General features: G+C 41.0%; 1 protein-coding gene across 2 annotated transcripts in view; it reads right to left on the bottom strand.

Moving 5' to 3' along the window:
- Positions 1-24,523, bottom strand: part of slc8a4b (solute carrier family 8 member 4b) — a 127,519-nt gene that overhangs the window by 60,884 nt on the left and 42,112 nt on the right. For both annotated transcript variants that reach the window (XM_026161718.2, XM_026161721.2), the window contains exons 2-8: positions 8,202-8,465; positions 6,973-7,112; positions 6,687-6,839; positions 6,365-6,592; positions 5,835-6,248; positions 2,613-2,723; positions 2,381-2,533 (exon numbers count right to left, since the gene is read on the bottom strand). In XM_026161718.2, coding sequence (XP_026017503.1) covers positions 2,381-2,533; positions 2,613-2,723; positions 5,835-6,248; positions 6,365-6,592; positions 6,687-6,839; positions 6,973-7,112; positions 8,202-8,388 — 1,386 coding nt within the window. In that variant the 5' untranslated portion in view covers positions 8,389-8,465. The remainder of the gene's footprint in view (positions 1-2,380; positions 2,534-2,612; positions 2,724-5,834; positions 6,249-6,364; positions 6,593-6,686; positions 6,840-6,972; positions 7,113-8,201; positions 8,466-24,523) is intronic.

Genomic DNA, 24,523 nt, shown 5'->3' with positions numbered 1-24,523 from the left:
CTGTAAAATATACATGTAGTTGTTCGCACTAAAGGAAAACCACCATAATTTAATGCGGCTACCATAGGTAGCCTCTCACACCCTTACCCAACCCAGTTGCTTGTCATGTGGTTTAGGGTGTTGTGATGTGGATATGTATGTGCTCTCTGTGCAGAGGAGCTTGCTGACCTCCCACAAGGAGCCCAGAATGAGTAGTGGTGTCTTTTTTCCCCTCTTGCCCATTGTATTGTACATTTGACAGTTTTTTCACTGCAGGTGTAAACTTTGCATGTGACAAATTGATTGAAGATAGATTGGGGTAGCGTATCAGTCAATCATGCTGCTTGGATGAGAATGACTGTTTTGGAGCTGTATGGGTTCAAATTAATGACTTAACACTACAGACATGCCCTCAATAAGACCCCTAGTATCTGTATATAAGGGACGCATTTTAACTTATATTATATTTATCTTAATTTAACAGCTGAAATGACTGTTCAAACATTCACAGTGTTGCTAATAGTAACAAGTCCACTGTGATTCATCACCTGACTCGCAGAAAACACAGTTTGTCTTTTGTGAAATGCTAAACTTTGATGTTTTGCCAACTTAATCGAACCAAACTGTGACTCAAGACTTCAAACAATGATAATTATTTCAAGTTCACCCTCAACACCCTCAGCTAATAAAAGCTTGCTATCACACTAGCACCATGTACATATTGTAGCTACAAGCAGAGCTGCTAAGAGATGCTAATATCGCACTGTGCATGCTGGATGTGAAAACAGCCACAGTTTGCTAACACAGTTTTTCCACCATATCTGCTTAAAAGTTGATATTTTGATTAGAACTTGCTTCAAATGTTCAATCATAAACTGTATATAAACTTAGCACATAAAGTAAGTAAACATGATTTGGCTGATTATTTATTTGTTGTAACAATGTTTTCCCCGATGCTACATTTGTAAGGAAAATGCATTTGTAGGTTGAGCAGCAGAGTTGAGTATGCGGGTTGTGCCAAATATTCTCTGCCAACATCAACCAACTTATTCTGCTACTCACTCTTGATTGTTGTCGTTTATCGGATTGTCGTTTATCGGACCTTGTACATCCTCCTCATGCTGGGTCCTGCAAACCCTGGACGAGTGCCTTCAGTTCATATCTGCAGATGCCCACTTGGTAGCCTGTCTCTGCCATCACCTCTTTCATGGAACTTGACCTTCAATTTAGACCTTCATTTTCCTGGTTGCCTGGAAATGGTACTAGGGATTACTCCAAATAATGTTGCAGCTTAGTTTTGCAGAACACCAGCTGGAGGTTACCTGGATAGGGCACGGGGTCTATCCACATCAGCCAAACATGGCATGCTTGGATCAGACACCAAGTGACCGCTTTAACAAGGTCCATGCTCACATGTGCTGCTAGTCAGGCACCTGATTATCAGCACCGGGGTACCAGGGTCAAAACAAGAGTCAAAAGCAGAATAAACTGTTTGGCATTAGCATAGAAGATTTGGCAACTTTTTCAAAGATGGGAACGGCCTGCCTTGTGCTAACATTGCTAAATCTTTTAAAGGAAAAAGCACTGTGTAGATGTTTTTGCACCTTTTCCTGTGCTTTAAAGCCTTTAGATAGCAATGTATGAGTGCAAAGTAAGTCGCTTTTAACTTTCATTGACCCAGCCATCGATACGAGGGAGCTCTCTGAGAATACCTAAATGACACGAATAATATTTCTTTTGTCTCTCGACTGCTCTGACAACATGTTTGCAAAGCATCCTTCAGCAGACGGCTGACTAAGGCCGTGCCACCAGCAGAAAACTATGATCTCTCATCACAGTTTAATTTGTAAACAAGAAGAAGAATAAAGGAGAGCCAGCCTTGCGAAGCCAACGTAGTAATGCTGAGCAGATCAGATATCATCCCACTGACAGAGACTCAGCGGGAGACTCTCTCATTCAGGGAGAGCTCTCATTCATAGCCAGCATTAAGCCACCATTAAGTCTGAGATCAATGAGCCTTTGCAAAAGGATGTGCGCTTTCTTTGAGTTACAACCTGAGCCAGAAACTAGAAATCTGGAGATGAAGGTGTTTTCTCTGGTGCCTCTCAGCTACTCTCCTCTGCCACCCACTTCTCTGCCTTTATCCAACCAGGAAAGAAAAACAAAGGTGCTCAAAGCCTCTGGAGGTGAGCACATGACACAAGATCTGCTTAAGATAGAAAAAGGTGTCAGGGAAGTCAGCCCACAGAATATTGTTGTTTTCTCTGCTGTCTCTGCTGTCTGCTTTTATTTGCATGAGACTCTGCAAGACTTGTTTCCCTTAAAGACAGGCTCACACACACACACACACACACACACAGTTTTATTCATGATCTACTGTCCATCCCTCCCGTGCACTCACCTTGACAGTAACTCCGGGGTCACCTCCATGTCTGCCAACAGTCAGTTTCAGGGACCCACAGTTTTCAAAGCACTGATACAAAGAGGGTTCAAACTCAATCCTGATGGTGTGAGGGTCATCCTCCTGGGCCTGGGTCTCATGGCTGCTTACCACCTGAGAAAAAACACGCTCAAGGTTCCAGTAGCTTCAAATATAATATAATGGAGAAAGGCAAATAGAGTGCGTGCCTCACCTTGCGGGCCTGGTCAGCAGCGTGCTTCTTGAGGATGTTACCTGCTCCGATCATCATCCTGGTTGCCTGGATGCGGTAAAATGCTCGGCTCTTTTGCTGCTGCATTAGGACCTAATTAACAAACGCAATGAATCAATAAACCATTTCATGTTAATTTAATTTGCTGTGGCCCAAACAGCCGTGCTTTTATGAAAGCAATCACTTTTAAAGAGAGAGCTACAATCTGAGAATTTTCTCCTGGGAGATCCTACACCGCCATAACTGAACTTCAACTCAGTGTCAAAGGTCAACAGCAGATTCCCTGACCTTTCCAGAAAGATTGTCTGAAGACAGACAAACTAAATCAGTGCAATAATACTGACAAAGAGTCATTTAACGTAATAACTTCAGGCTTTGGTTGCTGGCTCTCTTCACTGCCAACTTTCATTCTAATGAGGTTTATCAATCTATAAGGAGCGATTTTAATAAAAACGTATGGCTCAATAGTGATGTATTATCCCAACGATCCACTAAATTGAAAATGAACAAAGTGGCCACTGTAGCTGAAAGATCATTAGACTAAATGTGGCCTCAGAGCCGAGAACGCTGCAATTTATTCAAATTTAATGGAAGTGAGCTGACAGAATGTTTATATCTGCATCTCTTTAGATAGAAGGAATAAGTAAGTGTTTAGTTAAGAAACTGATTTGGGTTTTTGCTGCACAAGATCACCCAGCTCCATATCCCATGACGGCAATTTAATTTTACATTCAGTGATTCATTATGACCGCAAGAACTGAAATTTAGCAAGTCAAGTTTAATCTACAGGGCAGCTGTCATTCTTATTTACAGCACGGACTGGAGGGAGTAGCTGCAGGGATAGGGAGGCCTGAAAGCAAACAAACCTCTGGGAGCTGACCAGTGCACATTTGGCCCGCCAAGCTCCTTCCCTCCCCTCCTTCAAAACCGAAACCAAAGACATAGAAATGAGTTGGAGAGGAGGCAAGGGAAGGAATTGGTGGGAAAGCAGAGAAAGGGAGAGCAGCAGAGACTTGGACAGCTTTTACAGCTGAAATGTGTGTGCTGCATAAAAAAGAGGAATCTCTAATGAGCCAGTTTAATGATTACTCCCCATAAAAGTTAAACATTTTAATAAAGTGTGAGCAACTGCTATAACAGAGAGGAGTATGGGTATGCTAAAATGTGGTTACAAAATGCCAAATTTAACTATGAGTTAAATTTTTGAACAATTTTTGCTTAAGGTATCACAACCAACACATCACAAATCTAAATTCTCCCCAAAAAATATTAACTTGAGGCCCGCTTAAGTTCTTCAGCAAAGCATTTAGCTACATCTCTTTAAAGATTAACTCAATCGCTGAGAAAAAAAAGGCAGCAATGTTACCACAAGTCAATATTTTTAAGGCTTCCAGGGTCCAGAATGGGCACTCACGTTAATATATTTAGCTTTCATGTAACTTACCGGGCAAAAAATCACCTGGATGGCAGAGGGGTGAAGGTTTTACTGGTGTCAGTCAAGCCAACAGACAGCTTCCACTCAGTACACTGGTTTAATCAACACTTTATAAAACAGTTTTACTGTGTGTTAAGCTGAGAGAGACTGAGATAATGTGCTGATGCTCAGCCAACTCAATTAACCAGTCGCTAATGTTTTTAGTTTATGTGAACATGCTATTGGTTTGATTGTATGAGACTGCCGTAAGCGTTATAGATTTTCCTCTTTGTAACTTTGTACTGTTTCCTCGGGGAACTGCACCTTCCTCTACTTTCAAAGTCACACTGAATGTGTCATAGCACCATTTCTGAGTCATTATCACCCTCAGAAGAGTAACATATGGAATGTGACTCAAGTTTGCTCGTGTGCTACTGGTTTAGATAGATGGAAATTGAGTGAAATAATAATATGTCAAAAGTCTGAGAATCAAAGAAGTGAAGTGAGAGAACTATTGAAATTTTGCTATTGCCATTAGCTTTTGGTTGCTAGCTTTTATCTTTATGTTTACTAGCACCTCCAAAACTTCCCCATACCAGCACATACATATCTCATCGTGTGCTACTGGTTTAGATAGAAAATCTGGAAATTGATTGAAATAATGATATGTCAAAAGTCTAAGAATTAATGAATGGAAGTGAGAGAACTATTGAAATTTTGCTATTGCTATTAGCTTTTGGTTGCTAGCTTTTATCTTTATGTTTACTAGCACCTCCAAAACTTCCCCATATCAGCACATACGTATCTCATCTTTCATTGTCTAAATGAAATCAGTCTCTTTGTAATCTTCTGTAAAACTACAACATTTCTAGTGGAAATTATTTTCAACAGAAACTAGGGGGGGTTGCTTTACAGCTTATGCTAGCCTGAGTTAAGCTAATCACGCCTCTGTTTGTAACACCGCAAAACTTCTTAACTTGATTTAACAAGTTGTCAAAGTTGATTTAAAAAAGTACTAATAGGGGTCATGATATATTAGCATTGATGACAATCATGGCATCTAAAATGAATCAGTACTTACAGATAATAATAATAATAATAAGATATTAATACTGAGAATATTCCAGCATTAACAACTATTTTTTGACACTCTAATATACAGTCAATGGCCATGTCATTGAATACACTTTGCTAGTCTTAGGTTGGACAACAACAACTTGTTCAAAACATTCCTCAGAGATTTTGGCCCATATAACATAATAATAGCATCACACATTTGCATCCATCCCAAAGATGCTCTATTGGATTGAGATATCTGGAGACTGTGAAGACAATTTGATTACAGTGAACTCATTGTCATGTACAAGAAAGCGTTTTGAGACCATTTGAGCTTTGTGACGTGGTGTGTTATCCTACTGGAAGCAGCCAGCGATCATAATGGAAAGGACATAGTCAGCAACAATCCTCAGGTAGGCTGTGGTGTTAAAACAATACAATTTGATTGGCTGATTGGATATTTGCGTTGAGTAGTTGAACAGGTGTACCAAATGGGATGGCCAGTGAGTGCAGATGATGTTGTACTGGTTATTAGGCTGTATACCATGTATAAGAAGGCAAAAGTGTATAGCTACTACTGTTTTATAAAATCCTGCTTATTATCAAATGCCAATGAACCTGTTCTTTGTATATGGTTTTAGAAAGTTATTTGAATCGTGATAATCGTGTGGTGGAAATCTGATATAGTCATGACTTCCAGAGCTTAGACATCAATGGGATTGGGTGCTGCTAACCTGATAATTAGCCATCTCAATCAGCTGCTCCATGTCTTTATCCGGGTGCCTCTGCTTCAGCTCCTTTAGCGTCCTTGCCATGTCCCTCCTAGCCTCGTCCTCATCGTCCTTTGCTCCTCCATCCTCCATCATGCCTCCATCCATCCCGCTGTGACAGTTCAGCGCTATCTGTCCGTCCAGCTCCAGCATGTCCATCTTGGTGAAGCCCCCTGGACCCAGCACTCCACCCCCTCCTCCTCCATCCATGCCTAGCCCTCCATCAGCCCCACCCTCTGTCTCAATAATGATTCCCCGATTCTTGTCGGCACGGTAACGCTTGCGGACATACTTGTAGAAGAGAAGGCGGCGGTCGGCCACCCAGGCCTGGACCACGCAGAGTGGGAAGTAAAGGAAAGTAAGCACTGCCTCCCACACCTGAATGAGAGAAGAGATGTGATTAAAAGCGTTTCTGTTTTATTCTCCTCCTCTTATTTCATCCCAGTGATTTCTTTCTTTAAACTTCAGCAGTTTTTACATAAAACTGTCTTCACCTCCACCTCTCCAGGGGAAAAGACACTCAGAATCAGGTAGAGCCAGATGTAGGCGAAGATACTCCAAGCCGCCGTGACAAAAAACACCCGAAGGTGTTTGATTTTGCGCGTTTCTCCGTCGGGGACCACATACACACACAGAGCGATGATGACGAACATATTGAAGGCGGCGCTGCCCACAATGGTGCTGGGACCTAGATCACCAGCCTCAAAACCGTGACCGCACACCTGCAGTTGGAGGTGAAAATAAGATTACTGTCTTTCCATTACATTCTCTATCAGTTAATCTGACGTGTAGCCTGCAGGCTCATGTTGCACTGACCTCAATAACAGACAGCAGTATCTCGGGGGCACTGGAACCCAAGGCCATTAGAGTGAGATTAGAAACAGTCTCATTCCAGATTCTCACGGTGGCTGTGGTGGTCTCACCATTCGATTTCTTTATGGTGATCTCCTTCTCCTGGGAGGTTATCACCTGGAGTGGAGAGGGCGTAAAGAAAGAAATAATATTGGATTTATTAGTTTTATACAGGTTACCTATTAGTGGTCTAATATCAGTAACTTATAGTGCAATCTAATAACAATTCAAAGAATATTCATTGACTTACCTCTATAGAAGACATGAACCGGTCCGCTATAATGCTCATGCCCAGGAACATGTAGATGAGTGCTACAAAGTAAACAATGGCTCGTGCCACTTTATCTCCTACAGAGGGGTTCTGAGGGTTCCAGACAGGCAGCACCACTCCTGCAATCAAAAGAAAAGATAAAGGTGGAAAAAGGTCAAATCATTTTTCAGCAATATCACAGGGAATATTTGGTTGCAACAGAGTTGTGTAATCATTCTCCGCCTCTCTAATCCTATAAAGCCTGCCACTGTGAGCATGTTGTGGACACCACAGAGGCAGCATAACCTCATTAAAGATTATTGTAAGTGGGAAATTTTCTATATGGTCCCATGTGTCCTACTAAAACTTAGTGGAACTGTTAAAGTTAATGAAAGCATGAAAACTTACCCCAAAGTGATCAACGTTCTAGATTTGTGGCATTAAATTGACATATTTCACTTCTAACGCACATTTTTGCTCATCTGGCAGACCTTTCTGATGCCTGATGTGACACTGTCGTGAATATTCTCCTGACTTTATTTCACTTTCATAGACCATTGACACCTAGCAAATATGTCCCTTCAATGTTACTTGCACATCTGGACAGGACATATGGAATGGACGATGCTGTTATAAGAAGTTATACTACTTGGTTTAGAATAATTAAGTGGTGTCATAAGAGAAATACACAATACTGTGCAAAACATTTGCGTCATGCCTCATTTTTTAATATTTTGCTAAGAAAATGGAAAATGTGCAAAAGTATATAAAACAACAGCACAGTTCATGCGATTCTAACAAGCTCGACGGTTATAGTTCTGCTTTAGTTCTCCAGGCTTCTAGAAGGACATCCAATGCTCTTCTTTGGCTGCTGGCTGCTTTTTGTTCTGTTCACTGTCAGGATGATCCGACACTGCTTCAAAAATGTTGAGCTCCATACGCTGAGGCGGTGTTCCCTAGCATGTTAATACTCCATAATCAGCGAAGGAGAAAATGTGTTGAAATGTGTTGAGTGTCAGGCTGATCGTCATGTTTATCGGTTCTCCTGATTGCAAAAACTTGGCTGGTACACAGGCAGCCAAACTAGAGGCGTAACCCATTTTATTGAACCCTCTCAGTTCACTGCACTCACTGAGAGGTTTACATGCAGAAGTCTAATCATGTCAGTGCTTCTTTACTTCTTTACAGTGCTTCTTTCACATTAAACTGCAGTTTTCTCACAGACCCACCTTCCTGACAGGGGTCTCCACCAGAGGAACAGTTTTTCTTTCCGGCACCTGCACTGACCGATCCAGGGCATGACAGCAACAAAAAGAAGGAGAGAAGGAGGCAGAGAAGGAAAGAAGAGGGAGAAAAGTGGAAAGGGCGGAGTGAGTTGAGAGAGGACGGAGGCTTAGACATGGCTGCCGGAGCCATTTCTGCTGATGTGGACCTTCACTGGACTCTACCGAGTTGTGCTCTGGGTCAGCTCAGTGTAGGTCGATACCTAAAACCTGGAGACAGACAGAGGAAGGGTGGATTAAGTACTTCACTGTTCATTAACACCTATTTATGAATTTTCACACGAACTGTTTCAGTTCACTTAATTGTATTCAGTATGAAAACAACTGTTAGGTGTCTTCAATTAAAACGTTCTGAAATCCTGCGCTGTGTTTCATGTGAGGAAAACAGCTCAGGTGAGCTGTCAGCGAAACCTTATATGTGTGACGACTTCTTTTCTTCCTAGAAGTCAATAGAACATAGTTGCAAAGTGCTTTACAATGCATTTGAACAGATACAATGAAATGAAAAAGCAATAAAAGCAATAATGGAAAGTCATTACTTAAAGAGAAGTTTAAGAAAGAGTCTGTAGAAGTGCTGTAAATGATGATGCACTTGTAGCCAGCATCTGTAATCAAGTTAAAACAATAAAGCTGAAGCAGATGGAGCTGCTCGGGAACCCAGATGAAAAAAATCAATCACTACAGAACAGTCAATAGCAGCTTCGAAGCAAAGCAGACAGTAAGAACTTGGAGATTGTTACACAGTTACATGTTCCATTGCTAAAATATGAATACAAAAACTCTATTTTGATAATAAATAATTAACAAAAGCACCCTTGGCAAACTGCAATCACAGACGATGGTTGTGCTTTTATGAGAACACAATCAATTCTAGTCAGAATCAGCTCTGGAGAAATCCACAGGGGACGTTTTCATTGCAGGAAAAGAAATCAGTAACTTTTGTGTCTCTTTCACATCGTGCTTGGCTTGTTTGCTGTCTGTCCAGTACAATGATCAGCATGCTCCGTGTATCCCTACCATCAACAAATTGGCTGGTTCATTTACTCTTTTAAAGACACCAGTTACAGTGGACAGATGGCCCCAGAATAACTAACACCCAGGGTCCTTTAATAAAACTGTTCTACAGACTCTTTTCTGCATTAAACAGTCAAATCTTATATGAGCTCTTAGCTACGGCGCAGGTTACTTTTTTCAGGAATTGGTGGAGACCAAAACAGAGCTAAAATCTAAAACACTTAATTTAATAAGTAGATAGCCCCAAAGAAGAAATGTTTGCCTTGCCAGGTTTGCAATGTGACATTGTGTCATTGCTGTTTACTGTCTCTACACTGCTCTGCATTTAATCATTCTTCTCTCTCACCCACAGCCAGTTGTGCCCCGCCCTGACACTGGTTCTGTTGGAGGTTTCTTCCTGTTAAAGGGGAGTTTTTCTGTCCTACTATCACCAAGTGCTTGCTCATATATAGGGGTGGTCTGATTATTGGGGTTTCTCTGAATTATTATAGGGTCTTTACCTTACAATATAAAGTGCCTTGTTGTGATTTAGGGCTATATAAATAAAACTGAAGTGCATTAAATATCTCTCGCCAAAATGGATCAATCCATCCCTGCGGGTTTAAAGATTGCAATTTCACACCCTGCTATAGAAGACCGAACAAATAAAACTCTGAATTTGAATGTAGTAACATTCAGCACTGATTCCTTTAAATTTGGGCATTCTCCATCGATTTTTTCTGTTTCCACCATTGGCCTTGATTGTAGTCTTTCATGTGTGAATCTTGAATCTTTACACGCAAGTTACTGCAATATTTAAAACAAAGAGCAGCTTTAAATGCCGCTCTTTGCTGCACATTTCTCTGGCAGCAAACATAAGCTAAGCTGGAAACAAGCAGTCGACAGCAGAGATACAACAGCAATCTGTTTTTGTGACGAGGAGTACAAGTGACTGTTCAGCGTGAACGGTTTGTGAGGGAAAATGCACCAAAACAAAGGGAAGCGAAATGGTTTGACCAGGCAGCGTTAGGTCAAACAAGTGCAAACGGTCATGGAGACAGACACGCACACATGCACCAATACACAAAAAACACCCAAATGCACAAACTGTGTCAAGCACCCTCATGGTGCAGAAGTTCCTGGCCTCGTACTGACATCCTCTCAAGCAAACACAAACACGCTCCACTCTCTGGGTTAGTCCACTCTGGACAAATAAAAACTGCTGACCCTGTTTTTACACACACACCTATGCACACACAGCCGTGGTTAGTCATGAGTCGTGACATTAGCGTCAAGTTGCTGACCCTGTCTTAATCTATCTTCCAGGGTCTCGCCGCTCTGACAACAACCTGTCACTTTAAGTCACTTCTCTCCTCCGCCGTCTTCTTCTAACGCTCCCTTTTCTTTTTCAGTATTTATTTTTTGTCCCTTTTAACCAAAAATGACTTCACTCCTGCATTGCAGCATGCTTGGTTTTGTTTTCAGTGGTCACATCTCAGGATTATGTTTAGAAATCATGTACGTCCTCCTGGTACTAAAATGTGTTTTGGCAACTCTGTGCACACGTCTCCAGGGAGGCATAAGATAATCTGAGGGTCTTTATCTTGGTTAGGCACGCAGTCATTGCATTAGACGTGAATATACTTCAAACTTGCACACCTATGCGTTCTTCTGCATTGAAACAAAGTTCATGCATTACCCATAATACACTTTGACCACTGACAGTTTCATTCGGGTGTGTTATGCATGTAAAACCTATCGTAGCCTTGAGCTGATAGCCTCAAGCAGAGATGAGATATTGGGGAAGCTCACTTTTTTGTGCACTCAAACTTTTTTTCAGTTTCTACTTGTAGTCTTCAGCACCGACTCTTTGCGGCTGTTTGTCAGACTTCACACCACTCCCTCTGGAGCAACAAAAAGCTTTTTCTTTTTTAAAATTTGTTCACAGGCTTAGATAAAAGTCTCTGTTCAGATCTGTATACATTCATGTGCAAAATCCTTTAACTCCCTTTATCATTTCTGCTTCATAATGTCCTTTTGTGTTGCAATACGCCGTGCGCCCAGAGCCCTCCCATGTTAAATGGTCCAAGTTTACAACGTTAAAAGCATGCACATTCATTGCATGTTAGGACTTCCAACTCCTCCAGGCAGGAGATAAGCTAGCAGGCTAACAACAGCACAAACAGGAGTAGCTCACATCAGCAGCTGGTCTACCGATTTCTGACAACATATGAAAATATGAAGATAAATTTCTATTCCGTAATAGTGAGTGGTATATTTTTGTTTCTAGATTTTTCACAGTAGTAGTTGGATCATTTTAAATCATAATCATCGTGTTGCTGCTGAAAAGGTCCCTAAAGTTCATTTCTGACCCTTTATTTCCTGTTTTTCTCTTACTTGCTTGATCTCCTTTTCCATCTCCCTCTCAGCTTCGTTGTCAGTCACCCACGCCTCCTGCACCCTCATGTCTCCAAGTCAATGTCCTGTTGTCCTCTGTCTCTCTCTCTCTCTGCCCACATGGACTGTCACCACTTCACGTCTCAAGCACCTCTCAATATCCCCCGCTCAACCGCTCTTTCACACCTCCTTTTAGTTCAACATCCCTGCTCCTTTTATATCATCCTGATCGGTAAACAAATCTAAAGCTGTTACAGCTTAAAATATCTACACAGTTCATGCTGGTGCAAACACTGGTAATGGAGGGAATTATGGGTAAAAAAGTCCCCTTAGTCTTCTATAGATTTCAGCTCTATATGTCTGGTGAGAGCCTCTGAATGGGCTTTCACAAACACAAACGCAGGGGCTAAATGTAGAAATAAAAGGCTGTGGCTTTATGTAGCCGTAGCTGAAGCTTACCAGCTCGATTTGTGTCAAGGTTCTTCTAATTTGTATTGAGGTACTTTTGTACTTTAAAAAACGCTATTAGCCTTTTCCAGGGCTGAGTCGAGATGCTTTCTAATTTAAGGAGCAACCTTTAAGTGATAATGTGCAAACAGAGATGTCGGCACACAGATGAGAAAAGGAAAGATGAGCAGAATAATAGGAGATTGTACCAACTAAAGTAGGACCCTAAGAACATGTAACCCTCAGTCATCTTTATTACACCAGGAAAAAACACATTTATTGTTTGTTTTCCCAAAAGTTGTCCACTTAATGTTTATTACAAGGGGCTTTGTTCGTAAGAACTAATACAAATTACTGGAGTATAAGCAGAGGAAAAATCGCATTTTTATTGTGTTAGTCGGATTTTCCTCGAGGCTCGAGGCCAAGTCCAAGGCTCCGAATGACTTCTTAACCCTGGTGCTTGTGTTTGTGCTGCATTTGTTCCTTATTCCCTCAAGACTTCTCCGTGTAAGAACTGAATCATTCTGACTTATCACACACACAAAACGACCTCTTCTGACATAAAAGCAATGCATGTGTGTGTAAATTAGAATATCAACACATGCACTGGCACAGAGACAAATACTCGGCTGCACTGATTCACACACAAGCACAGACACACTCCTGCCAAATGTCTTTTTCTGCTTTCACTCAAGCCGACAGGTGTTCGTGTGAACTTAGGAATGTGTGAAAATACCAGTAAATTTGATCATTGTTTGATGCTTGTTGCAACAATTGGACGCCACTGCAATTACAAGGATGAAAGAACTACATGGCCTACATTTTTCATTAAATGCCATTCAGTGTTTGCACACTGGGGGTGTGAGAAGACTCCAAACCTCCCTCCGCCCGCTCATATGTAGTGTTGATGCATGTGTGTTCTAAGGTGCATTTAAAACCCAGGAGGGCATGGAGCTACCTGCCAGAGAGCAGCAGGTAAGCGCATAGCCCCTCCTGATAGCTCTCAATGTCTACGTGTATTTAAAATTGAGAGGTGGGCAACGACGCCAGGGGTGAGGTGTACAGCCTGCCTTCGTACATACAAAGAGTTGATACAATCAGGTGTAACCACAAAATTTTAAAGGTGACTGTAAACACTGTAACATCGCCCACTGCTTTGTGCAGTCCTCTTTTAGAAGCTGAACATTTTTCTGTCACATCTGAGATCTTGAAACCAGACATAATGAGCAACGGGTGGATCTGACTGAGAAAACAAATGGTAGTGACCTCTTTATCATTTATTTTACTCCAAGTGGGCACAAAATGTATAAAATGAACATCATGTTGCACTGAGTAAGACTTCAAACTAGTAACAGAGATCATAAACCAGTCAAGAAAGTGTTTACTGATGGATGAAAGGAACCAAAGCCATTTTCTCCTTGACTTCTACACGACTTCTTTTTGCAGCCAATGAAGTCGCCCCCTTCTGGCCATTAGGAAATTTTATATAAATCTCACTTTTCAGAACCGGAAGCTATATCCATCCATGGATTGAACTACCAACCTTGTGGTTAGCGGATGACCTGCCTTACACCCAAGCCAGAGTTACACTGCCATGACCATCGTCTTCATGCAATAATTTGCAACCGGGTCAACTCTTTTAGCGATACAATTGTACAATCTACAATTTGAAACAAGCAAACAACACAGTTCCTGTTCTATACTACAATCAGACAGATCTAAGCAGATACACCTGTTGTTCGTTCTTTTTGCCGCTTAACTATCAGAGGACAAAATCAAACCACAGGGATGGACAAATTAACCAGCTTTAAGTAGAGAGACTGGAAGATTAGATGAAGGCAGACAGCTCTCGTGTTCACACCCTCTCTAAAGCACGTCACAAGCTTCAGCCCGCTTTAATGGAAGCAGCGAGACAATTGACTATGATTGTCGATTCGCATCAGCTGTCTTTTGTTGATCTGCCTTTTTTGACAGAGCACATCACAACAAATAGATGCATATGCACACGGACGGACACAGACACTGTTGTGTTAGGAACAAACGACATTTGATTCAACCGGCTGTACTGGTGTCAAGCTCCCCTTCTCTTCAGTTCTAAAATTCCTTATTTTGACATAGCTAACACAACCCCAGCTAAACACACCACATAATATTTTGTTTAAATAATGAGCCAAAGTGGTATGTCATCAAAAGCAGCCGTGAGAAAAGGTGCTTTGCTGAAATGTGAGGGTTGTGTGGCAGTACTTTAATATGTTGCTGCTCTTTCAGATAAAAGCTTTATACAAATACAACACAGAAGTGGCTAGACCCAGATTTATGTACTCTCTGAGGACTGCAAATATGCATTTCATTGCATTCTCTATTTGCTATCTCCCTTTAAATCCCAGGTCATGTCTTGGTTTTATGGCACGGCTGTGGTGTGTGCTGTTTTGAAGGTTAGAAAGAAAGCCGATGTGTGGTATGTAGATAGAAATATTACTTGTCAGGATGGGCATTTTTATCTTCTCATCTCTTGCTACCTTTATTATGCCACCCCTCCAGACTTTGTCTCGTCCGTATCCTCCTTGTTATTAACTTTTACTCGCTGTTCATATAAACAGCTTCATTCTCTTTCTTGCCAGACCTGAGGCTTGCAGGTATAATTATTGTTAAGCATGCAATTTATATACTGAACTCAGTTTCTATCGCTATCAACAAAGTCGCCCTACCATGAATGATGTCAACATAAAGCTAAACCACAGTGCTGTTTAAAGGTTGGGGTCACAGTTAGCGACATCTATCTGCACCTTAACTACTTGAGTGTTAAGGGGGGCGTAAGACTATAAGATTTTAATTATACGTTTAAAAGAAAAAATGGATGTGGATACTAATCATATATAACTTCAGAAGAAGCCTTATCGTGCAGAATGAGACCTCCTGGTAGGTTTTTGTTCAAAAGATCTGGAGTTGGTTAGTTAGTTAGGATAAATCTGCCTTTATCTTCATTAGGACTGAATATAAAAACAGAGCAATTTTCAGATATTTTCTTAAATCTGATAAGCCTTAAGACTTTGTTGCAGATCTTTCTGGCATTGCTGACTGTATCTCCTTTCAGTCTGAACTTCACGTTTGTGCATTCTCCAAAAATGGAGTTATATACAAACCAATGCTAATATTATTGAATCTCACTTTTCACAATCTTTTTCACCTCTTGAATCTATTCTTTCATTTTGTCTCAAACAAAAGTGTCCTCACTTCTTCACAAAGAATGACAGAGAGCAAGAAGAATCCACCATAACTTGGTCTATTTCTTTAGAGTATTTGTGTTTATGGTTGTATGTGCATGGATTGAACTCTGCAAATTAACTGGTGCCGTGCTGTGCTGTGCGCCAGAGTTTACTGGGTGTAAATGGGTGCTGTGTAAATATTGTGTTTGTGTGAAAAATAAAATGCATGCATGACTGATTATTGGCTGAGTCAAGTTCAAGGCTTGCAGGGAAAGAGGTAGAGGGGGTTTGGCGGCAGGGTGGAGGGGTGACGTGGCAAGACGGGGAAGTATGCAATAAGACCGAGAGGCGAACCCAGGAGGTAGTGGTCACATTGGCCTGAGGGACATGTTGCTAGAACAGCTTGGTTTCTCGGTAAGGACAAGATTAAACGTAAGATGAGGATGACGCAAGTGGGGAGCAGGGGGGTGGAACGGAAGAGGAGAAAGCAGAAAAGCGTGCAGGGTAATAAAGATGATAACCCAAGAAATGAGGAGAGGAGATGAAAAGAGATGTAGAAAGTCGTGGAGAAAGAGAAGCAGAGTGTGTCTGGCTCCGAGATTACAGCTATCGAGTGGCTGAAGAGCTCATGGGATGCATAATTAGGCAGATTTAAGGGCAATAGTGAATGTGCCCTACTGGGCCATGGATACAGCTGTCCAAGCATGTTAGAGAATGTTGTAAAGTGCTCCACATTCTCCAGAGCATGGTGCAGATTTTAAAGTGATAGTAATGCACGCTGAATGGAAAGAAGGGACACAGGAAGCCTCTAAATAACTTTATAAGTCACCGTAAAGTGTTGCACATGCTTCAGCGAGCTTTGGATTAAAGATCCGTGTGTCCGTGTATCTGTATTTCCAAAGAGGATAATGACTGGAAGCTAGCCATTAAATCCATATTCTGGGTTTTGCAGTGTTATATTCAACTCAATGCATTTATAAAATAAATGTATGATTCAAGCTCGGATCGGAGGAACTGTAGCTGTGATTGAGGACGGTGCATCCACAGAGAGAAATGCTGCATCAAAAGTATTTGCAATGCTCACAAATGCATCCCACCGGATCTTACCTATTCCTCACCCGCCTTCAGTTGAGGAGAATGACACGAAAACTTGTAACAGTGAATATCTGAAGGCAGGTCACTACAGACCTGTAATGTGAAAAAGGTGTAAACGGTTAGCCAATTATTTCTTGAAGCGGGATCTCAGCAAAACGACAAACACTGAATATGTATTTTTAAAATCAAATGCAGATGGAGACGCGTTTATCTTTGAAGTTTATCTGCCCAAATACTTCACAGGCCAACAGCTGCAGGCGTTCAGGAGAGTTTGTTAGTAAGTCGATAAGGGTGTGCATGTGTGTGTGGTCAGTACTCGTCTGGTCACTCAATGTTTCTCCTTACAGGAGTGTGCTCAACATCGAGCGGCCTTAGGCTTATCCATCACCCTGAGGACAAACGCACACTTTTAAGCACACAATCTTGTTTTCATGACTTCAGAGGACATTACATTGACTTATATTCATTGTCTGTTGAGCTGCTTGAACCTGAACCATGTCTACTTAACTTAACCTTAACTGAAATCTATTCGTCCTGAACCTTGAAACATGTCTTCACCTTAGAATTTAATGGTTTGTACTATGGGTGCTTGGCTTTTGTCCCCGTTAAAGATGAGTCCCCAGAATGAGACAAACACATTCAGGTCCCCACAATGTAACTAATACCTGCGCTCACACTGGCACACTCATGAGACCCATAAGCTGACACAAATTGGAGAAATGTTCTTGTACATATATCAGTGTGAGATGTCGTGATTTATAGCAATTGCGCCTATGGCTGAGGTCAAAAGGTTAATCAGAGACAAAGCAAGCTCACGTGCAATCCCATGGCTCTTGGTACAACTTCTCTCTTTCTCCTTTGCTCTTACATTTATTCTGCTTGCTTTATCTGTCAAAAAAGTAGTGATATGAATTTAAAAACAGTTCCTGTTTTTGTCATGTGGCTTTATGGTAAGTGGGGGTTTTTTTTTTTTGGCCTCTGAATAATTTAGGAAACTGGAGAAGGTGAAATGAAGTTCATGGGTAGAGCAATCTTGGCATTTTTTGTACTGCCAAAAAAAGAGCACCGTACAAATCTCACCACAGGGTATCGAGTCAGTGTCGGTTAATACTATCCTGCCTGAAGTGGCAAAACATCTCCACTCTCTTCCTTTTCCTTTATATTTAATTTTGTTTGTTGTAGTTTTTATTGTGGTCCAACTCTTGCTGTTACATGTTGTTATGCCACATAAGACTGCGTAGACTAGAAAGATATGGGCCTGCAGTCCAAGTTCTCACTTTCTGTTTCCTTCCTCACTATCGGTTCCCTTTTCGCTTTGCTGCGTAACATGTGAAACTTTGTGTAGGCATGAACATGAGCCAAATAAGCTTAAAATGGTTTTAATGGGCTGTGACATTAATACAAGAAAAGATGATGCATGATATGATTATGCTTGCTGTGTGGGGGACTTCTATGTCCATTTGGGTGTTTGTGGACGTTTTTAAAGTTAGTTCGTTGTCCTACGTTGTGTGTGTCAGATGCGAGAAGCACTGAAGAACTTCGGAGGAAATTAATTTGTTTGAATGCATAAATAAGGCTGATTTTTGCCAGTGGCAGAGGTGGCCATGCATATTCAGTATCGTGCGTGAGCGTGTGTAGCTAATCAAGCAGCATGCAAAAAGTAATAATATGCAGCTGTGATTTTCTAACTTTTTTTGCTCCATAGATGACTTTTTAAGTGAAATGCAAATACAGATATCACAAGGAGAGTTAACATCTTTCACTGTAATTCTAACTGTATAACTACCAGTGTAGTTAATGAGGCAATGCATCCTCATCCTAGAGCCACGACTGGTGACTTAACACATGGGCCTTCGCAGTATTGTATGCAAATTTTAAAGAGGTCTGCATTAAGGTCTAGGAGGAATTTTACAAGTGTCACGATCTGCCGGAGAGAGGAGGTGAACCCAAACGCAGACGCCTGAAGGCAAGAGTGATGTTGAACAAAAAGCGAACTGTTTATCAAAGGCTGGATGATAATACAAATAGAAGGCAAAACAAAAAACCAAGACTTGACTAACTAACCAAACTGGGCAAATTAAAACAAAGTTAAAACACAAAACACAGAGAAGCCAGAACGTGAGACCTGGATGAGAGAACTGAGAAACACAATGACACGACAGAGTCTCACAGGCGACACGGGGTGAGACAAAGACACAAGAGGAACCTCACAGAGAAATAACCATAACGTGGGAAACCCAAAACACTCAGAAATATAGGAAGGACTAAACTTGAGGTTAAACTGAAACTTAAATCATCATAATATAAAAGAGTCAGACGGGGGTTGCTCTCCCATTCGAGAGCGCTGAGTTTGAAACTTTCTTTTGCCAAAATATGTCCCTGCAAAACAATAACTCATCATAGAGTCATAGCAAAGAGCACCAAAGGATTTCTTATGCTATGAGATGCCGGTCAGTGCCTTTGACAAAATATAACACATTAGATATTACTTGCTGAGCTACTGTATACAAACATTTACTGAATGGTGCTGGTGCCTGGTAGTTTGGACAGCATTGGATAACAGTGGGAATTTAAGAGGTGCAAAATTTTTTATTGCAATAGTCAATAGTTTTAAATACTTATGTAACCGCTAAGACTGGTGGACCTAAATCTTCACCACCACCACGTCTGGTATACATACAAGCGCAAAGGGGAGTGGGTGGGTCAGCGCTCAGGGCACAGAAACTAAGCTGGCTTCAAACACCATTTATTTCCATAATAAAAAAACACAGCCAGAGTCACAAATACAAGATAAAATTCCCCGTATACAATAAAAGTAGTGTTGCAACCCGCTAAAAACCCTGCCGGCAGAAATAACTATACAATATTAAAACAAGGCTAAAACATGTGTTCTATATACTAAAATTACTCTCCCATAGTCCCATAATCCCACAGTCCAGCCACACATGGGCGAATGGTCCTTATATGAAAGAGACAGGAGAGGAACTTCTCTTCCAGTATGGTAAAACTCGTCAGCAACAGACCAGGGAGGGGGCTCCTATCGCGGACCTGTCTCCTCCTGACAGCGCGTCGCCGCATAGTCCCGCCCCACTCCACACCTGAACACGGCCTCCCTCGTCTCACCGTCAGATGCAGGCAGAAGGGCATCCCTGCCCTGTCGTGCATTGCAGCCATCGCCACCCACTGTTGCCGTTCCTGCCGTTAGGACTGGATCGCCGAACAACTCGCGGCACCCCACAGTCAGGCAGCAGTTCGTTCCACACACATGCGGGGGTGCACACGTTCCTTTTTCACCTCCTCACCCTTCGTGCGTCACTCCTCTCTCCTCTTGTCTCTGCGCTCACCATCCCCTTTAATAGGTCAACCTGGCGGCTGATAGGCCACCTTGGGGGACGCCCCCACCTCACAGGTGCCTACAATTGACTGTTTAGTCCACAGTGGGTTAAAGGAACATGGTACAACATTAACACAAATATAAATATGAGGATAAAACCATGCAGTATAAATATCAATAAACAAACATGCAATATAAATATCGCTATAAAATCATGCAAATAAAATCAACACTATGTACCAATACACAGATTGATAAAACATAAAAACACAAATTTCCGCTGTGTGACACTTATAATGTAATATAATAGTTTATAATAGTTAATCTAATGAACTTTTCTCTGTTTTTAATCACGGGAAACTATTCCTAATCAACAGATTTGACAATGTTTTTTAAAGCGCTTCCTTCTTTATAAAAGAAAGCAGCAGCAAAATGCAGAGTTACAATAAGATGCTTTTTTTTGCCATATAGATATAAAAGGTTAGAATAAATGGTGTTCATTTTACAAAGTGTGTCACTAAGAATACATGCTTACATGTTTTCTGTCTTATCTTATCTTAGTTTAGCTTAGCTTACTTTAGCTTGTCTTATCTACATGCCCAACTGAGCACATGCTGATTTGAAGCTGCAGTAAAAGCTGAGGCGGGTTCAACTTTTTTTTTTTTTTTTTTTTTGCGGTTTTAGATGAGTGAACAAACTAACTCCATTAAAATGAATAAATGAGATGAATGTCTTCAAGGAGAATTAGCTTAATGTGAATTTTAAATTTTGTGGCTAGTGGTCAAAAGTCTACTGGGCTTTTTGCTCTCTGGTAAAACACATTAAGCAGCGACCATAAGAGAAAACAACATGACTTTTCCCATCTCAGACTGGGGCCATTTTGAATATAACATCAGAGCTGTAGACTACAAATACACAGCAAAAACTCAAAATCTTACCAAGTATTTAATATCTTATTTAAATATAAATACTTAAATATAAATACTTACTTAAATATTTAATATTTAATATCTAATATCTAGTCAAAATATCTCATATCATAATTTTCATTGGCAGATTGGCAGCTTTTCCCCCCTTATTTCAAGCAAAAGTATCTTATTAAGTATTAAGTGAAAAAAAATCTGCCAATAGAAGAAGTGAAAATTCTCCAGATCCAAGATGTACTGTCTAAAAACAAGTTACTATATCTCACTGAAATGTTACTCTGTAGCTAATTGAGTCTTATTTTAAGTGTGACAAAGTACAGTGACAAAATAGAAGTAACAAAGTACTTGTTTTTTGTTACTTCCCACCTCTAAAGACTACCAGATGTGTTTTAAGATATTTGCATTACTGTTTAGCTTGCACAAATACCATTTAATATTTATACACAGCTCGCAGGCTGAGTGTTTTCATTCTCAGTAGATTTTCTTCGATGACCCTCACTTAATCTTGGTGTTTTTTCTTGCTGAATTTTTTATTAAATTAATAGCAAGTTGGTATGATGGTGGTGAAATGAAAACCCTTCCATTTAATTTAGGGGATTTTCACATACTTCACTGAAGAGGTATGTGCCACCCTGCCTAGACCTCCTACCCCTCCTTTGCCACTGTTGGTTGGTTTAATTCCCTGGTCTTACATTTGACTAATTACAGTGTCTCTTAAGAAAAGTGTAACCCAGGTTATTTTTGCTGCTTAAGTTTAAAATAATTAGAATTATTGCTTCCTCTGGTCTCTTATTGCTTTGAAAAGAGGACAGATATATGGATTGACTCATTAAATGTGCCTGCTGAAAATGTGGCCTTGTAGAACGGGCTGATTGTGGATCGCAAAAATTCCAATAATCAAACCTCTCGATTAACTCCCATTCTTTTCACAGGCTTGTTTGAAAGTTTTGGCAGTTTTGGCATTTAGTTGTATGGTTACATAACGGTAAGAGGCTTGGAAATGCATTAATTGCCATGAATGTCCCCATAGAAACAACCAAACCAACATAGGTGTCTGTATGCGTGTTCCTCTCTTTACTGCTTGAGCAGGCAGTTTGAGTTTTAGCCAAAATACAAAAACAGCTCATCCAAAAAATCTTGGATTTAACACTGCACTTGATAAAGGTCCAGTGATTACCGCTATATCGGGAGAGAAAATTAAATTACTAAACACTATGTAGTGTTTATAACACTGCTCATTTCTGATTTTTTAGCATTAGAACTGGATTCTGTTAGATTAGAACTTGTGGCACAGTTTGACAACAAAATCCAGATGTGGTTTGTGTGTGTGTGTCAGTCACAGTGAAAATGTTACCACTGCACAGATGCAAGTTGGTCTTGTTTGCTTCTTCCTTTCTTTTCCGTCCTTCCTAATCACTTCCTCCCCTGCGTCTTTCTTTTACCTCTGCTCACCTCCTGATCTTCTCTTTTGCAGTCTGTGTTTGTCATTACCTACGACATTACTCATCCAATTTTTTTCTTTCATTTCATTCATGCTTCTTTCCTTCTGACTCACACCCTTGTCTGGTAACTCTGTGTATTTCTTTGCATGCAGTCCCCCTTTCCCCCCATCTTAGCCTGACACTCTTTCATGCAAGTAAACAACAGTTTTAGTAAAAAGTGTAAAGAAAATCCTCTTGTCACTGTGAGCTTAGAGGATGCAGAAAGAGACAGAAAGGGACACGGGTCATTTGCTTGTGCATGTATGTGTAATTGTCAATGGGAAGATGAGGATGAAGAGGAGAGAGAAAGCAACCGCAAGAGCAGTTATTGGTAGCTGCATTAATCCCTCCTGATCTCTCTCATATCCCTGAGTACTGGAGGATGCATCCACACACACACACACACACACACACACACACACACACACACACACACACACACACATATATATAAAGAATACCTGTCAGTATACATCCATACACACAGTACATTTATTTGAACATCACACTGAGATGTGATTTTACTCCCTCTACTTCTTTTACATACTCAAAGAATGAGTGACTTTCTTCAACCCATGTGGCCAGAATAAGTTTGTTATCCCATTAGTCACTGTGGCAACAGCACCATGTGCTGTAAGGCAGCCATTTTCCACACTCTTCATGCTTCTAGTTGTCACTTTTCAGTTTCTATATATAGACATCTATTTTTTCCCCTCTTTCCTTCTATCATGAAACCTGTTACTCTTTGCTGTCATGCTTGGATGGACTATTGAATGGGACTATCACGCACTGGCACTGGGACTCTGGGAATAAGGAGGACCTTTAGGCTTCACCTACAAAAAAGGTCACAGAAAACGACCCAGGGAGACCAAAATTATATACAAAACCTTCCTTTCAGGCAGGACCATCAAGATTAATCTAAGGGAAATTTCTCTCATAGTAGTTTATAAAAAGCATTTATGTCTCTTTTCTGGGATTTTCCTGCTCTGTCATGTTCATGCATGGAAAGTCTGACATGGCGAGAAAAGCAGCAAGACCCTAGAAACAAATATACAGGTATCACCGAAGACTGATATGACAGCTAAGAAGGACACAACAAGAAAGGTAGAGGTAGAATGGAGGTGGGTTGCAAAGTAGCTTGCAGATAACTTCATGCACTACTGAAAGCCTATCCTTGATTTCTAAAAAAATATATGTGCTTTTGACAAAAAAAAAAATGCATCTAAAAGAATTAGTGGTGCAACGGATCAAAAATCTCACGGTTCGGATTGGATCACGGTTTTAAGTCACGGATCGGATCAATTTTCGGATCAGCAAAAATAGAAAAAGAAGACAAAAATTCGACTCGCCATTTACTTATTTAGGTATTTTTTGCCTATTAAAAAACATTCAACTGAAGACTCATTCCACACACTTATATAAAAACAAATTAAGGTGCAATGTGGACATTATGGACCATGCTGGGCATCCTCTGCACACGGCCATAAACAACCAGAGGAGTCTGTTCAGTGAGAGGTTGCTTCTCCCAAAGTCAAGGACCAGCAGACTTAAAAACTCCTTTGTCCCACACGCCATAAAACTGTTTAACTCCTCTCTGGAGGGGAGATGGAGGGGAAACGGGGACAAAGGAGGGGGAGGACAAGTAAGCTGTAGTGCCTTTTCACTGTGCAATAGTTTTTGTTAATATCCAACGGTGTAATAGACTCACAATACTTGAAATGTGCCGTTCCCTTGTATTCTTATTCCTATTTATCCCTTTTGTATACTCTGTATTTATATATGTGTATATATGGTATATTTCTGCTCACATTCTGCAACTTCTGTCGGTGCTGTGCTACTGGAAACTGAATTTCCCGGAGGAAACCACCCGAGGGATAAATAATCTAATGTAATCTATAGGGCAGTACAGGGCTTTGTATTGACCACTCCACTGTGATATAACGTCACGGTCACATGGCTTTCCGTTGCCATGGAGGTCCACCCATTTGTAGTTAGGGCAACAGAAGATGCCTGGGACAGTTCAGCCATAACTTTAAACTTCTCCTGCTCATACATGCTTGGAACGATCTTGCCACACTGAAGTGGACGCGCAACGGGATATCATTGCGTGGCTCAAGCATGTTTCATCACAGTTTAAACCCCTTGTTTTGCACAACGGCACATACGGCCTCCCGTCTGCAGCTAAACACCCCAATAGCTTTTGTAATAGCTTTAGCCCGGTCGGATTGGGCAGCAAAGGGCTGCTTAAATGCCGCAAACTCCTCTGCTCCTCCATTTGGATCGCTACCTTTTGAGTTTTCCAAGCCCCTCAAAACTCACAATGTTCACACTGAAGCATCATGAGGGACTGATGTTAATTTTCACTGCTTTTTAGGTGGGTGGGCTCAAC

The sequence above is a fragment of the Astatotilapia calliptera genome, chromosome 3, assembly GCF_964374335.1.
Source record: "Astatotilapia calliptera chromosome 3, fAstCal68.1, whole genome shotgun sequence".
NCBI lineage: Eukaryota > Metazoa > Chordata > Actinopteri > Cichliformes > Cichlidae > Astatotilapia > Astatotilapia calliptera.
Note: the sequence above shows the minus strand (reverse complement) of the source record. Positions and strands in the feature narration are given on the sequence as shown.